General features: G+C 37.8%; 1 protein-coding gene across 1 annotated transcript in view; it reads right to left on the bottom strand.

Moving 5' to 3' along the window:
• Nucleotides 1-17,933, bottom strand: part of Cntn5 (contactin 5) — a 635,441-nt gene that overhangs the window by 115,412 nt on the left and 502,096 nt on the right. Inside the window, exons 12-13 of the mRNA XM_051199086.1 lie at nucleotides 15,872-15,999; nucleotides 14,801-14,976 (exon numbers count right to left, since the gene is read on the bottom strand). Of these exons, the coding sequence (XP_051055043.1) occupies nucleotides 14,801-14,976; nucleotides 15,872-15,999 (304 nt within the window). The remainder of the gene's footprint in view (nucleotides 1-14,800; nucleotides 14,977-15,871; nucleotides 16,000-17,933) is intronic.

Here is a 17,933-nt window from a genome sequence, read left to right as displayed (position 1 = left end):
GATTTTGCCAAATGCTTTTTCAACATCTAGTGAGATGAAAGGAACTTCAGGAGGCATCACCATCCCCAACTTCAAGTTCTACTATAGAACTATAGTCCTGAAAGCATCTTGGTATGGGCATAAAAATAGATAGGTTGACAAATAGAATTGATCGAAAATCCTGATATTAACCCACACACCTATGAACACCTAATTTTTGACAAAACAACTAAAAGTATACAGTGGAAGGCAGAGAGTATCTTCAACAAATGGTGCTGGCACAACTGAAAGATGGTATGTAGAAGACTGCAGATAGACCCATGTCTACCGCCATATACAAAACTTATGTCCAAATGGGTCAAAGGCCTCAACATAAATCCAATCACACTGAACCTCTTAGAAGAGGAAGTGGGAGGTACCCTTGAACAAATTGGTACAGGAGACTGCTTTCCGAACACAGGAACACCAGGAGCACAGACACTGAGATTGACAATTAATAAATGGGACCTCCTGAAACTAAGAAGCTTCTGAAAGGCAAAGGATACAGTCGACAAGACCAAATGGCAGCACACAGAACAGGAAAAGATCTTCACCAATCCTACATCTGACAGAGGGCTGATCTCCAAAATATACAAAGAACTCAAGAAGCTAGTTACCAAAACACCAAATAACCCTATTAAAAAATAGGGTACAGAACTGGAGAAAGAATTCTCAATAGAAGAAATCAAAAAGGCTGAAAGACACTTAAGAAAGTGCTCAACATCCTTAGCTATCAGGGAAATGCAAATCAAAACAACTTTGAGATACCATCTTACTCCTGCCAGAATGGCTAAAATTAGAAACACCAATGACAACTTATGCTGGAGAGGATGTGGAGAAAGGGGAACACTCCTCCACTGCTGGTGGGAGTGCAAATTCGTACAGCCATTTTAGAAATCAGTCTGGCAGTTCCTGAGGAAAATGGAACATCCATGTTCATAGCAGCATTATTTGTAATAGAAAGAACCTTGAAGCAACCTAGATGCCTTCAACTGAAGAATGGATAAAGATGTGGTACATTTACACAATGGAATACTACTCTGCAGAAAAAAAAATCAGTGGAATCTTGAAATTCACAGACCAATGGATGGAACATGAAGAAACCATCCTGAATGAGGTAACCCAGTCACAAAAAGAGGAACATGGTATGTACTCACTCATATATGGATTTTAGACATAGAGCAAAGGCTCACCAGCCTCTAAATTCACCCTGTCAGAGAAACTAGGATACAAGGAGGAACCTAAGAGATTCATACAAGGTTTCTCACAGAAGGGGAAAGGAACAAGATCTCCTGAGCATATTTGAAACTAAGAAAACCCACAGGCATTTATGTCTAACAGGTGAAGTGGAAATATGTCTTCAAGATATAATCACACAGCATTGAGTTTCACATGCATTGTGAAGGGTAGGTTTCTTGGGGTGTTTTTATTTAGGGGTTTGGTTTTTTCTTTGTGCCTTTCTCCTTAATTTTCTGCTCTCCTTTTCGTTGTTTTGCCTACAAAATCCTTTATTAACTTTTCAGAAAAGACTCAGGTATTGTTTGCTCACAGTCTGCTCTGCTTGAATAGGTTGGTGAAGGTGTTACTTTGAGACCTTGAAAGCATTACACCCACTATTCTTGATACCCTGGAAGATGTTATGCTTCTGAAAAGCAGCCCACATCTTAGCTGTATTCATAGAGCTCCCATGGGATGCTTGCTATTAATTAGCACAGAATCCTCCCTTCCTGGACCACTGCCTATTGGATAGGTTCTAATTAATCTTGTGGAATGCAGATAAATGTACAAGTCTTATATTGTACTCTGATAAATACTCTTCTGGCCATCAATTAGTCATTAACAGTGATGGTACCTGACATAGGAGTTGTGACTAAATGAAGAGAGTGCAAGCTTCTGGTAACCTGAGACAATTCAAGTCTGCCATAATGCGGGTGTGATGTCAATTTTCAAGTATACCACTGGGTTTAATATATATGGGAAATACATTTTATTTTGTATGTACTGAATCCTCTAAGATGTTTTTCTCTGCTCTCTTTATGTAAGGATATAAGATGAAGGCAGGGAATAAACTGCAGTTCAATAGTTATTTCTAAATTTTTCTATTCTCCCTCTTCTGAGGGAGAAAACATCTTTAAGATGCTGCTGAGCTATTAAAGCTAGACTTACATTGTAATATGATAACAAGTGGCTCATGAAAGAAACTGGGGGATTTTGAAAAGCTAAAAGCAAAATACATCATAACACTTAGGCATCCTTTAGAATTCAACACAAAATAGATGTAGAAAATGACACTGTGAAATAAAGACAGAATTACAAAGATATCTTGGGGATAATGGCTTCTCAGAAGTCTAACTCTTTGAAAGCTACTGTGAGAAACAATGTAATAGTTATTCTAAAGTGTAGTGCTTACATAGCAACAGCATGCCAACTTGTAAAATTAAGTCATGCTCATTCATAAAATTCTAAACTTTCTGTAGGATACAATAATGGAACAATATCATGCTTATTAAGGTTTTCAAAACTACTAAGAAAAGTCTAGTATACTCTTCTCTACCAAGTAAAAGTAGTAATGTTAATAGTCCTATTATAATATACATGTTCTCAGCCTACTAGTCAAACTATATCTCAATTCATAGGTAGATGATCTGCATCCACTGAAAGCAACACAAAACCAACACAACCTAACAGTATTTCAACAACATAATTAACTGACATATTTCATTAAAAATGCCCATGATTGTTGCTGGGTGGTGGTACACACTTTTAATCTCAGCACTGGGGAAGCAGAGGCAGGTGAATCTTTGTGAGTACCAGGCCAGCTTTGTCTACAGAGCAAGTTCCAGGACAGGCTCCAAAGCAATGCAGCGAAACCCTGCTTCGAAAAACAAAACAAAACAACACCCCCCAAAAAACAAACAAAAAGATGCCCATGGTCATGATTTAAAGATTTACAGAGAAACTACCTCCATCTTAATATTAGTAACACTTTAGTTTTATGATAAAATAAAGTGAATAAAAATCACTGATTTCTACTATTAAGTAGAATAGAAATTTATCACTTGGTCTGTTTACCATAAAAAAAATGTGGCTATTAAAATCAATGTTAGTTTCCTGGTGGCCTAAGTGGTTAAATTTTAGTCTATCCACTGCCTTTTCAACTGCAGAGATAAACATATTTACTTAAAGTAATTGCTAAGTTTATAATATAAGCATGCTTCTACCTTCTACAATTATAAAGTATAGAAGAAGAAAGAATCAAGCAAAGAACGGTCGTTTGAGTTCAAAACTTGCCTTGTGGAAGAATACCAAAACTACTAGATGCCCCAGGGAGAGGTGCTAGCCAGTCCTGTGGGCAATAGAGGAGTTTTCTCAGCTTTTAGGGAAGTGTTACGGTAATAGATCATCTTGTCAAACATGGTATTTTAAGAGGATTGGTATGTTTTAATGTTAATTAAATGCAAAGGGAAATGGTAGCAGTTGATGAAATTTGAAAGGTAGGCTGGAGTTACATGTAGAGATGTGTGTGTGTATACACAGCATTCACGAGTCTTCATGTACATGCAAATGTGAGTATGAAAATTCATTTGTATTTATATGAAAATATATCTTTTTGTATACATTGTTGAAGTTAGTGGAATTGGGAAGGCATGTTGTGATAACATTGCCCTGTAAGGAATAGCATGATGCAGTTTTAGCACAGAAGATGTATTTTCATTATCTTTTGCTAAGATAAGTTCTGTAGCAAAGCACATCTCATATCCAGTTTTAATCTTCCAATGACTGGAAAGTAATGTTCACAAAAAATGGTTTACTTGGTCCAGAATGTACCAGTGAAAGCAACAAGAAGCGTGAGTTTTGGCTAACAGAAGGCACTCTTCAGAACACTAGGAAAATATAGTATTATTTTAGCATGTCTGGCCATGAGTTCTCAGGAACCTACATAAATGTTTAAGGAGTTTGGTGCTTCTATTTGACAGCACATGATTTTAATATTTTGATAGCTATTAAGGAAGCTTTGTCAACACAGGCTTCTCTGTCAGCTAAACAGCTGAAGTACCAAGGCAGACTATGATAGGTACTCAGAAGCCTCAGTGAACAATAATGCTCAGTTATATTTTTTCCTTTTGGAACTTTGAAACAGAAAATCAGATTTCAAATACCTGTCATGAGAACGTCAGACTTGAAGAAACGTAAGTGATAAAATACGTCATTGGTGTAATCTGCTTGCTCTCAGTGTTATAGGCATCAAACAAGGGGCATAAAGATGGGTTAAAAATTCCCCGTCATAAACTTCTAATTACATGTTTCAGCTTAGGCCTTGCTAAATTAAACTTTGCTCAAGTGGCTTCTGCATCCCGATTTCCTAGTGTCTTACTTGCTTCCTGGCTTGTTTGTATCTGTCTGCAGGTCTCACTTAGAGTTTATTTGAATGTATCCTGGACACCGGGCAGAGCAGCTGGTTTTCACCCAATCACAGACAAGTATTCCATTATGGCATATGACTGTCTCTGGTCAACCAGGTGATTGATTCTTGTAGTATCCAAGGAGGAGTTTGTTTTCATCTTAGCTAGGTGGAGCTCATTACATTTCTCTTCATTCTGAGTACTGTGTGGTTAATACACCGTCCCGTGATCACATAAACTCTGCTAAATTTAGTTTGTGTAAACTTTCTTTTAATAGTCTGAACCATATAAGGAAAGTCTTTTAAATTTATTGTGACAATTAGGCTGTTAAGCGTCTGATCTGTAGGTCTTCTCTGTGTGTGTGTGTGTGTGTGTGTGTGTGTGTGTGTGTGTGTGTGTAAGTATTTATCTTTGTGTATGTACAAATGTAGAGTCCTGACATTGCTCCAAATGACCAGAAGACACCTGATATGCAGTTACAGAAAAAAGCTTTGCTTTTTAGAAAAACCAGCATACTGGGGCTCATCCCAAATGGCTTTGTCCCCAACGGATGGTAAGGCAACCCCTTTTAGACCTGCTTAAGGGAATTCCAGCTGTGGTTAAGTGTACTTTGTGAAGTGATTGGGTATAGACCCTTACTGTTACAGGAATCAATTTATGATGGCACATGACATCTGGTCAGCAGCTGGTTGTGGAGTCAGGGGTCTGTCTGCTGTGTCAGGGCTATCTTGCTGAAAATAGCATGAACAGCTCCTGCTTGTGGCCAGATAGGACACTGATTGGCTACCAGACTGAATGCCCTTCCTGACGGTCTGGTTTAAGCCAGACATGAGTCAACATAAGGATTGTGGGGTAATATGGGGCAGAGGTCTTAGCAAACTGGCTTGCGCTCTCTCTCTCTCTCTCTCTCTCTCTCTCTCTCTCACACACACACACACACACACACACACACACAAAGAGAGGATCAGAAAGTTGTTTATGGTAGTAGAATATAACAGTATTAAAAAATGAAAACTGAGAAGCATTCAGGGCAGTGCATTCCTGTAATCCAAGCACTCAGTGAGTGGAGCCAAGACAACCCAAGGCCCCAGGTTACCCTGCAGTACACAGTGAGTTTGAGGCTACAAGGCTACCATGTCTAAAAATGAAAGGAAAACTCAAAGTAAATATAACTGTATAATCACACTAACATCTTTGCAGGTGTTTTGAAGGAGAATAATTGATCATGGATGAACTTGTTTAAAGTATTATCAGGAATGAACTGCATGGACATTGTTTGTAAGATGATATATTTTAATGCTCTTCTTATTGATTATATAGTAAAGTTAAAATATAATCTTATTGAACAGTTTTAAGATATGTTCTAGGTTTGGTAAAATGTAAGGTTTGGTTTGATTACTAGTTTGAGTAAGAATTTGGTACATAGAAATTATTCATACTTAGTAAAGTTATTTATCTTTATGAGCTCTGGTTTTTTTCCCCATCAAAATTTCCTATATTACATGACAGACGATCTACAGTAGGAATGTAAGATGACATTTTCAAAGACCAACACATTGTGAAGTTTCTCATAAATTCTCGGTATGACAGGGTATTTTTAGTGTGCGATTCTTCTGCCTATTTCCAGGGTTGGGGCAGGTTGAGTGCTCTCATATTTGTCTTTAGTGATAGCATTTATAACTATATGTATCTTAGTACAGGAACTGGAGAAGAGGAACTTCCATGGAGATCGCTTTGCAAGTTCTATGGGAATTAATACTTGTGAAGTGTTGACGAGAAAAGAATTGGACAGAGAGGAGGTTCAAGTGTGGTGTGATCACACCAGTCTCCACCAGTCCCATAGAGAGAGAGAGAGCTCTGGGTCTCAAACAAGCCTCCAGAGCTTTCCTCAGTTCTGCAGAAGACTCACCTTCACAATAGCCTTCCACATTCATCATTCATACACACATACTACTCATAGGTTAGGGAGTGGAGCATGTGTGGGTCTATTCTTTAAAATGAAGGTAACTCCCAGAGTGAGACTAGGTCAAATGCCAGCCACTAATCAAAGTTGCTAGGTGCCAGAATCCCTGGGGAATGGAGGTCCTTAGTACTGAAAGTGGAACCTGGATCACCAGAGAGTTTACTACCCTGGTCAAATAATGCTCCCAGTGGAGATACATTTGGTCATATTTCCAAGGGGATTCATTTGAATAGGCTCCCAAGGCAAATGGAGAACAAAGACATGTTTAAAAATAACTGATTTGTAAAGTAAACCTCTTAGCCAGTTCTTGCTGTTTTCTTTCTTTGGTGCAACTTGAGAAGCTGGGATGGTAAGAGTGTAGATGTGTCCTAACTCCAACAAGAACATTCAACCTAAGTAGAGAGTGGTCATTTTATAAGGAGCCCATTAACATCCTTGAGTATTTCTTTGGTTATTCATTCAAAATAATAGCACATACATTATATATACAGAGTTTACTGTCTTGGGAATGTAATTCTTTGTTGGATTGTGGAAGGGAAGATGTTCAATAATCAAGCTGTGTTATTTTTTCTTCAAGGTAAAACCACAGGAAAATTCATTAAAAGTTAAGTTAGAAGTTTGCCATAGATTTTGAAATAAATAGTTGTCTAATTAATTCATTGAGAAAAATGACATGCTATGTGAGAATGAGAAAGACTATAAGAATGAATGTATGCATAAACTTGTGTGAAAACTAGCAGACACACCAGTGATAGCTTCAACATTTACCTGGGGGCCCTTCAAGTTACATTTTCAAAGATTCAGACCTTCCAGAGAAATTTGCCCTTTGGTCACACTGAAAACAGCCAAGCCAGGAGCACTACAGAATTACAGATATTTAAGTTTGAGCTTTAGATTAAACAACAAAAGAAAACAATTAGCAAAGGATAAAACTTTGGTAGGCGCAGATCTGTATCTGTCCCTATCTATCTATCTATCTATCTATCTATCTATCTATCTATCTATTTATCCATCCATCCATTTACCTTCCTACCTCTCTGCATTGTCTATACTAGGTCATCTTTGTCTATTCCTGGACTTAGAAGTTAGAGGATATTAAATGTCTGGAGTTTACATTCTAGGAGAGAAACACTATATTAAAGAGAAAGGATAGTTTCCATTTCTCACTCTCTACAACCCTTAACTAATGAACTAAAATAATCCATGGAGTAAGTCTGTGAAGTGAGGTGCTTTATTCCCTCAGAGACCACAGAAACAAGGCCAGCAAGGTCCAGAACTAAGATACTCTTTCCCTTTAGGGAGCTTGATTGCTGCTCTGTACTGAAACTAAGCAAACAAAACTAAAACCCAAAACATTGCAGCTCTACCAGTAACTGTTCACATTCTACAAAGTGCTATTACAACACACGACAGTGACAAAGTCACCAGAAATTATGCCTCTAAATCAACAAACATGTTGACTATAGGACCAGTGGGTTATTTTGGTGGACTATGTTTATTTATATGTGTGCATGTGAGTGTACAGTCTCTGTGTGTACACATGTTTGTGTTGGCTCATGTGCATGTCTTGCTCTACCACACCTAGTCTTGCTGCCTTTAGACAGAGACTTTCCTGAAACTGGAGCTGGCCATTTGTTAGCTAAGGAGGTGGCCACCCTCTTCTGGGGCTCCTCCACTGCTGAGATTTTAGGTGTGAATAGCCATGCCTGTATTTTGTTTGTTTGTTTTTGTTTTGTTGTGATGTAGGTGTTGGATGTCTGTGCTAAGGCACGCATGTTTGAACAGATGTCTTGTCTCTGCCCAAGGTGGGCTGTAGATAACTGAATGAAATATTTTTTTGTTTGTTTTGTTTTTAACATTGGATGCCTAAACCAATCTTGTCCTATATGATGAAATTATCATCAGATTTTATCAAATTTGAAAACATTTAAAAGTACTAAGTCATAACTATCTGCTTGGTTGAATATTTTGCACCCTCAGCATGGTGCTATGGTCTTACTGTGCTCCTGGCTGTATTGCTGTCAGCAGATCATACACTGAGAACTAAGGAAGGTGTTCCAATTAGAGTCTCTTGGAGGTGAATCTTTTATTTAACTCCAAACTATGTTAAAGGGAAATTTTATCAATTGCTTCTTACTCAAATTAGTTAAGGAGAAAAAAAAAACAAAAGAAAAAGGAAATTAACTATTCTCTATGGAAGCATGTTTCAACAGAAAGTATTTATTTTTAGTAGTAATGACATTAGAACCTCTGAAACAGTAGATGAGTGAAACTGAGAAAATGACTTATACCTTTTTTATGCTTTACTCAACCAGCACTGATGGAGTGGCTAGTCTGTGGACATCTTTTGTACAAAGTGATAAAAAAAAGTGATAAAGCATTGTGTTAGACTCCACTTTTATGGAGTTCAAATGATTTAATTGTAGGACCACAGATTAAAGTGGCCTATGCTAATATATGATCACATTAAATATGCATACACACTTAAAGAGATGGACATTATTACCTCCCCATGAACTGATACCTCCTCTGACAAGGCACTTTTTCTAACATAGATAAGGTTGGAAGAATAGACTCATCTGAAAATTCTGAGTGCTTTGAAAAGAGTTTCTTTGCATGGCAGCTTCCTAGAGCTTTGGTTGGTGGTTATTTTGTGTTCTGTCCCATTTAAACACTTTGTAGTATATTGAGGAAAAGCTGACATGAAAAAAGTATGTAGCATTCAAGAGGCTGTTGGGGAGAACAGAAAGTTGGCAACCTCCCAGGTTTCCAGGATTCAGATCTAGACAAAGAGTCAAGAGCAGATGCTACACTGGTAGGAAGGCTGAGCTCTGAACCACACAGTTGGAGGAGAGGAGATGGTCCAGAGGCCCAGATCAACTTGTAAGTGTGAATATTACTAATGGTCAGAAGGAGCCAGATAAAATGTGTGCCTTGAATTGATGTGCTCCAACTCATCAGTGCACTGATTAGTGATGCTGAATAGCAGAGGGTATAGCAGAATCCTTGAGTTTTTCCTAATACCCTGCTGTCCTAAACAGCATGTCTGAGGAGCTCATTGACTTTTATTCTCATTAAACTTCTCGGAACTGGAATGGTCCAATCAAGAAATCACTCTGTTCTGAAACTTGCTCTCCTCAGTAAAGATACTCATCCCCCAAAGACAGACTAAGAGCAGAGGCATCTGTAACAGGGAAACAGATGTGCTAAGAACTTTTCATCTGAGGCAAAATCCTCTAGGTATTAAAGGTTTTATATTCTGATTTTTTATTCACCCACAACTCTGCAAAACCCATGGATATAAATTAGGCATGCTTATGATTCTCAGACTTGGAAAATGGGTTATTAAATCATCATCCCAGTACCACTCCTAGCTAAGGAGCTATTGGCAATATGTCACTGTAGGAGAGGGAGTCGAGTACACTTCAGAGCAAGCCCACACACTTATGAATGTATAGGTATCACTGGATAGAGTTAATGGATTAAAAAAATAAAGAGAGAAACAAGAGGTTGTACAGTTGGATGTGGGGAAAGTGATGGATCTAGGAGGAATCAGGAGGGGAAATTAATATGGTCAAAATAGGCTGTATGAAATTCTCAAAGAACTATTTTCTAAAATGAGAGAAACAAGTAAAGGCAAAATCCTATCCAGTTTTCTGACAGTCTGATCTGTCTTGTAATTGAATTGGCTCTTTGGAAGTGTATGGATTCCTTATTGCTGAGGGGTCAGTGCACACATTAAACCCGAACAAGAGTCAGTTACCACTTGGTTCAAGGGCAGTCATCTCTTAGTCCTTGCTCAGCACTGAGATGCAGTATCCTTTCTCCAGCCTCAATTTCCTTTCTCTACTTTGATTGCCCTAACACTAACATATAAATCCTACATCATGTAGAATGGACAACATGATTCATCAAATAACATGAATTAATATGGTGGTTCTGAGAATCAATGGTGTGTGTATATCTTAGTGATTGGTGAACAACAGTAAATCTCTTGTTCATTTCTACAAGAACAAAATATCTTTTCATCTTGTTTCCACCAACATTTGACTATGATAAAAGAATTAGCAATTAACTTTCTTTTAGTTCTTCAAATATAATCTTATTAAAGGTTGGAGGCAGGCCTATAATTTACAACCATGCAGTCCCAACTCATGAGTACTAGTATTATTGTACATACCCCCACCCCTAGCCACTATTTATTTATTTATTTATTTATTTATTGTTCTTTCTTTGGTTTATGACAATATCCTTGAGTTGCTTAATGACCTGCACAATCATTATCTTTGCTAAAGACTAGGACAAAGGTTTTGGTTTTCCTTCTGGTGGGTTTTAGACATGGTTTGGGAACACATTCTGCAGCCAAAGAAATCAGGGAGGGTAAACTTTGTAAAGTGTAGTAAACATACTATAGTTTTTAAGTCTACAGCTTTTAAATTTGTTACCCCAATTTAAAACTCACTTATGTAGCCTGGAAAAGTGTGACTTCTCAGTTTTTTTTATTCAAAAATAAAAGTAGAATGAAGTCTATACCCTGTCTCCCTGTATTTTGTGATCTGTGATTGATGTCAGTAAAGACGTGGGGAGAGGAAGGATCACCCTAACAAGGTGTTCACTCTGCCTGGACCATGCATTTAGTTTCAGTTTAGGAAGTGATGTTGAAGAGTCCACAATGGAAATGGAGCTCTTTGATCAACTACACCAATGGCAAATGTGTAACAATCTCTCTTATTCTTCAAACTCTCAGTAGCCAATTACAGTTCATAAAGTCACAGGTTGCTGTGATGGTCAGTGTTGTAGTTACTTATGCCTTAAAAGGACTGATGTTTATTAGGGCCCCTAATAAAGGTGAAATTTTCAAGTGTTCAGGAAAGTATGTCTTTCATATACTCCTCAATGAAGCCAGAGACTCTGGGATCATATGGCAATGCCAGGTGCTATTCCAACAGCCTGACAGTAGGTATTTTTGGAGTCACTGTTAATGGCTACAATGTCTCAAAAACTGTTAATGCTTTTGTTTTTCAGGAGCATGGTAATTTGCAGACAATTCTATGATGCCTGTGTCTGCCTTGTAAAGTTTATTTGGCCAGTCTGAATTGAATATAAATTTATCAAGTAGTGAGTGCCTGCCCTAAACTGGCGTTAAGGTTATCATCCATCAGCAACATTCAAAATGCAACTCCAATTCTTAGAATTCAGGAATCAATGTCTTGTACAATATTGCCTCTGCTACTTTCTCTTGAAGTTACTCATTGAGTATTGACTTCTTGTCTACTAGGACACCTCACAGTGTTGGGTAGACCACCGGTTCTTCTTTTCTCCTGAGACATGCTATAATCCATTTTGCCTTTCAGCTGCTGCTTGACTTTTCACTCTTTGAAGTGATGCAGATTTTTGTAGGCATCTGGTGAAAGTTTGCTAACCCAACATCTTTTCAGATAGCAACTCTTTCTGGCAGCCGCATGCTTAAATCACCAAGTTACAACAGACCTGTTCTCTACTTACTGAGATTGTTCTCTCTTAGGGGCAAAGGGCTGTATCTTAATTCTAGGTCTCCAACATCACTTAGCTTACAGCACTGAATAAGTTTTTAAAGAATAAATTCACTAATTTGCTTCATTTGGTATACTCATATCATTAGCCCAAAGGGATTGGGTAGAATTGGGTGAAATATTTATGGATAGATTTTTTGGCCCCTTCTAGTGATGGCTTTTGTCATAGACTCACTCCAAATCAGCCAGTTTGCCAGTTTTGTAAACAAGGCCTCGGGAAAGAGAGCAAGCAAAACAGAAGCAATCCATTGTTGTCAGAGAAATCCTGTTGTTTGTAATGAACTTACACCAACCCCATCTTTTTCTACTTATTCCTTTAAATGCAGTCCCAAAGCCACTGTCTGCATATGAGATAACAAATTACAATATATGTAGATAGTTTTCAAAAGCCCCACGCAGGGATTTAGCTAGCTACATCTGCAAACCAATTTAAAAATTTAGAGCTCATAAATAAACTAGTTGTAGTACATCCTATGATTAACTTCTGTACCTGTTGAGATGCTGAGTATTATCATTGAGGTTCGGCTGACTCATTTTTTCTTACTGAGTGGTAATTATATGAAGTCACACTCCTTTTCTCCCTCACTGCCTTCAGCCCTGCCCTTATGTCACCCATTGGCAATATCAGCAATCCCTTTTCAGGTAGCAACATCCAGAGCTTCAGACAGGGACTTGCTCCGTGCTCTCCCCAGTCAGTCACGCTTGGCTTTCCCAAGGATCCTTAATGTTCCATTTCCAGATCGTCTCTGTGCCCAGGCTTTGGCATTCAGAATAGACCTAGTAACCCTAACCCCCTCCCTGCATCCTGACTTCTGGGGTCGTCCCTCAGCCTCTCTGGTAGAGGCCTGCAGCAGCTCATAGGGCCTCTCAAAGCTCCCTTCCTGATAGAGGCCCCATTTCTCACACTAAAGCACCATTACCGTCCAGACAGGAATCTGCGAAGAAGCAGGGGCAAAAAGGGACCCTCATGTGCCTGTATCCCTGGCACTAGCCACGGTTTGAAACACTTGAGAGATTTGTGATGAGAAAAGCCTTTGACACTTCACTTTTTGATGCCACAATATATCTTAAGTACACACATTTCTAGTAATAATTTCAAATATGTTAAAACACAAGTCTTACATTGCCTTAAAACTAAAGATTTTTCACTTTAAAGATTAATTATAATATGGCTTGTAACTGTGCATAAGGTTGTCATAGAGCAAAGGACTGGCTTTGGATCTCTTAAGGAAAAGATAGAATACATGCAAGAGGGTAGATCAGGCCTTCATAAAAAAACACCAAAAATATTAATTTATAAAAATGATATAATCCAAATATGTTCATACCTAAGAGGCAACAACAAAATTCTTTTATCTTAGAACTTTTCAAAGCCCATCAATTTATCTATTGCTATTTTAAAAGGTAGGGCATACTTTTATATAGAAAGCCATTGATCATTTCAGATATATTTTACTTTATATCTCTTATTGTTCAAAGTATATATTTATAGCTAATCTTGAGAAGATATACTTTTATCAGTTTATTTTTGTCTAGGTAATAGTTTGGGTTCATTTAATTATTTGATAAAACACTTATGATTGTAAAATTAAATCAAATTAGAGGAAAGAAAAACCCATCCACATTTTAAAAAATGAATTTGATGCAATCTACATATTGTATACACAACTTAGCCAATTATAACTGGTTTCTCAATGAGACAATTAATAATTCAGTTAGAAAGTGCTTCTAACATATCTTCTCCCCTCTTAGCTGCAAAGGAAATGGATACTTTGGATGAAAGGGTTGAATGTGTGTTATATTCACAAATACAATAGAGTCCACTTTCCCCTTTTTAAATGAAAGGATTTGACTGGAATCTAAGCTGAAAAGGATCTCAGAAAATATCTGGTTCAGATTTTACTTCCTCGTACAAATACAAGGCTCAAGAAAGTACCTGTGGCTGACAAGGGATGGATGTGGACTCCATTCAAAAAATTCCTACCTGTAAGTCTAAGACTGTTCCTTTTTATGGTATCACAGAGTGTTTAAGCTAATTCCAATGCAAAGTGAGTTTCACCATTTGGATTCATTGTCATTAAAGCATTCTAATGGTTCTCACATTATTCTTAGGGGAAAACCCTGACATTAACAATAACACTTTGTATTAAATTTTTAGGCAGAAATGTAGTTGAGCCAAACATGTCAGTCAATACAGAAAGAAAATTCAGGCCCATATCACTGTCCTCATGATTTGTTCCATGACCTTTCTCCCTCTCTCACTGAGTTGCTCTTTCATATTGCAATGAGTTCTTGGAGCAAGGGCCTTCCCTTGCTTCTTCATGGGGTTCAGAAAATGAGGTGGCCTCTGTTATGCAGTGCACATGACTTCTCATTACTTGGTTGATTACTATCAACACATAATATTCAGTATTACTAAGATACAACGATTGGACAGACAAGAAACATACATATCCATGAATGTTTATTGGAAGCTAGTGAACATGTATGACTATGGGTTGTGGATTTAACCTTCATAGCTTAGGAGAAACTGGTAAGCATCTAGAATTTTTACTATTCTGGAGTAGGGGCTAGGGAAGACTCATTTATTATATAATATATATATAATATATTATATAGTTACAGCTAAAAATTCTTTAAATAGTAGAGTAGTGACTTTATATGACAATCCAACTTCTAGAAACAACATGGAAACATTTATGCTATCACTCAACTAATTTCACAAATACAAAGAAACCAGACTCACATACTAATGATTGCAACATTCTCTATGTTATTTTTGGCCTTTCATAGATGAAACATTTTTACATTTGAGTCAAAATGCATAAAAATACTACTTATGAAGGAAAAATAGAAAAACTTACAGCCCTGATGCTTTCAAAATGTCCACCTTCTTTCTCAAAGTCAATAGGTTGTCCTTTTAGTGTCCAGTAGAAAGTGACATCCAAACTGGAGTCATGGATGGCTTTGCAGTTGAGGACAATGCTCTCTCCAACTGTTAACTCTGTTCTTTTAGGAGTGAGCTCTATCCTTGTTGGTTCTAATGGGATAAAACACATGCATTAGTAGAATCACCTCCCTACACCTTAAACATGGAACACATACAGCTGTTTCAGATACATGCACAGATTTTGATTTGTATTTTCAACTATATCATCAAAAACTGAAATATTAGGGTTTTTGGGAGCTGCACTCACTGCAAATGACTCTCTCAATGGAGCTAAAAATATAGCCCCATAGCACTGTACTCACTTTGTGCTGGACAAAACCCTCTATGAATTTGGTGGAGGCATAGAAGAGAGACTATCTAATTATGAAATATAATTTTTGATACTTTGTGGTTGATTTAACTATATAAAACCTTTAAAGAGCTGGGTGATTATGGTTTTATTGCTGCAAAAATATTCTAACTGCTAACAACTGATTCCAAAACTGACATTTTAAATATTATTTTATGTACTTATAGGAACATTGTACCAATAAAACTGCATCAGCCATGTGCCCAATGATTAAAGTTAAATGACTGTGATGTGATGTGTCATGAATAAAATGGGGAGGCGACAGAGACAGGTTTTTGCTTTCTCCCTCCTCATTAGAGGCCCAAGTGTAGACAGAGGAAGAAGACAGGCATGGGGCTTAGCACGAACTTCATTTCCTTTCATACTCTATCATTGTGAGTGGATCCTCCCACAAGACAATACCACTCCTAGCTGACTGAGGGGTCTTTTCATACCTAACGCCCTTCAGAGCAGTTCTGGGAAAAACACAAGCTGAGGGCAAGAGTGATACTTTAAAGATGAATGCTCTTGGTACTACATCGAGTTTGGAAGTCTAAGTCATGGCTTCACAGACAGCATAGGTAAATGGTGTGTTGTAGTGGAAGGTTTGTGGGGATGAGGCATTAGGAAACCATGGCATGTTACCTGTTATCTTACCTTTCACAAACAAGGAAGCTATAATCTCTGCAGAGCCGAAGATGTTCTCCCCTTGGCAAATGTACCTTCCCTCATCTGCTTTAGAAGCATTAAGAATCCTCAGGCTTCCGTCTGGAAGAATAGCTATTCTGAAAAGTATTAAAAAGGTTTGTTCCTGTTTCATGGCAAAATAAATGCAGGAGCTTCCATGGGGTCCAAACTTCCTCTAAGGTAATAATATGTAAGATGAAGGAACCCTGTTGAAAATAAGTAGTGGTAGATGACTTTTCCTCTTCAAGACTAGATGCAATAAACCCACTTAATATCTTCTTTTATCCAAAAGATGAAGTTACTTTTCCTATGATGGGTTTTGACAGCTAATTTTAAAAGTGATAGAGAAAGGTGACCCCAAATTTAGCTAGTATAGCTTGATGCTCTAATACCATTTAGCCATATTTTACTACCAAGCTTAGGTATTTTACCTTATACCAAAAGTGACCTCAAAAATCAAATAGAAAAAGAAACAGCATTAAAAAGAAAAAAAAAAAGATGAGAAAAACTACAGGCATGAAGTTAACTTCACACAGCTGAGAGGAGATTGGTAGCTATCCCAGCAATATGCCGGCTTAGCAGGTGTGGAAATGTGTCCTCCTAACCAGGCTGCTCACCCTGCACTCGGAATCACAGCAATGCAATGTTCCAGTATGCAAAGGGGCTCTTGCCTGACCTTTGGTAAAAGTGGATCTTCAGTTTTCTATAAAGGTGAAAAACTAAAGCATTATTAAATATTTTAGAAGTTCAGTGCAAATGAGGTTGGCATTTGGAATAACCACATTCTCCTATGTATTTATCATTCCGGGAATTTATGCACTTCGGATTTAATTAGCACTTGCATGATTTTCTCCCTTCCATGTTCGTGCAGTGTAACCCATTATTTCACCAGCACAGCAATCCACACGAGAAGTAAGATTTGTCCTTTAGGTGATGCTGAATCTAAAACCCCAGAATTAAACCCCGAGGGTTCGGACAACAGCTTACTCCATAGTAATATCATACTAACCTGTGAAAATTAAAGAACAATGCCTACATTTGGTTTAGCTGAATTACTTCATCTTACTTTAGGAGGTTTGTTCAGTATTGATTATCACCCAGGGCTATTTAGAGCTTTGAACATCATGACAATTGATAAACAATTCTAGGCTGCTTAAAAGTCACTGTCTATAATGAACTTACACATTGCCATGAATAAAGATACTGGTTTAAAAACATCATATGGTTGTCACTATAGTGCAGTCTTGATTTGCAAGATGTAAGAAAGGAAGATCACATCAGAATCAAGACAGACTGAGAATGGAAATTTTTTTTCTTCTAGTTCATTAGACAGATGCTACTTGAGATCCATGGAAATTACAGAATCTGTAAAACCTTTGTAGTCTGTAGTGGGAGTGATAGCTTAGCAGTTAAAAGCACTTGGTGCCATGCAGAGGACCTGAGTTCAGTTCCAAGAATCTATGTCAGGGAGTTCATAACTGCCTGTAACTCTAGGAGAAATGACACCTTCCTCTGGTCTCCATGGCTAAACACACACACACACACACACACACACACACACACACACACACACACAAATGAAATAAATCTTTTATTAAAATGTACATAAACTAGGTGGTGGTATGGCATGCATTTAATGCCAGCACTTGGGAGGCAAAGACAGGCAGATCTCTGTAAGTTTGAGTGCAGTCTGGTCTACAGAGCAAGTTCTAGGGTATCCAGAGCTACACAGAGAAACCCTCTCTGATGGGAGATGTCATTCTGTATATGTTTCTCATACTGGTTAATAATAAAGCACTGTTGGCCAATAGGAAAGGAAGATAGGAGGAACTAGGAGACAAGGAGGAAATAGGAAGTAGTAAGGAGGAGTCAAGATGGAGAGTCTGGAGAAAGCAGAATGCTGGCCAGCTCCCCGGTAAGAGAAATACATAGATCAGCAGAAATGGGTTAATAATTAAGGCAGAGCTAGCCAATAAGAAACTAGTAACAGGCCAACAGAATTATATCAAATACAGAGTCTCAGTGTGTTAAT

This window comes from Phodopus roborovskii, unplaced genomic scaffold, assembly GCF_943737965.1.
Source record: "Phodopus roborovskii unplaced genomic scaffold, PHOROB, whole genome shotgun sequence".
NCBI lineage: Eukaryota > Metazoa > Chordata > Mammalia > Rodentia > Cricetidae > Phodopus > Phodopus roborovskii.
Note: the sequence above shows the minus strand (reverse complement) of the source record. Positions and strands in the feature narration are given on the sequence as shown.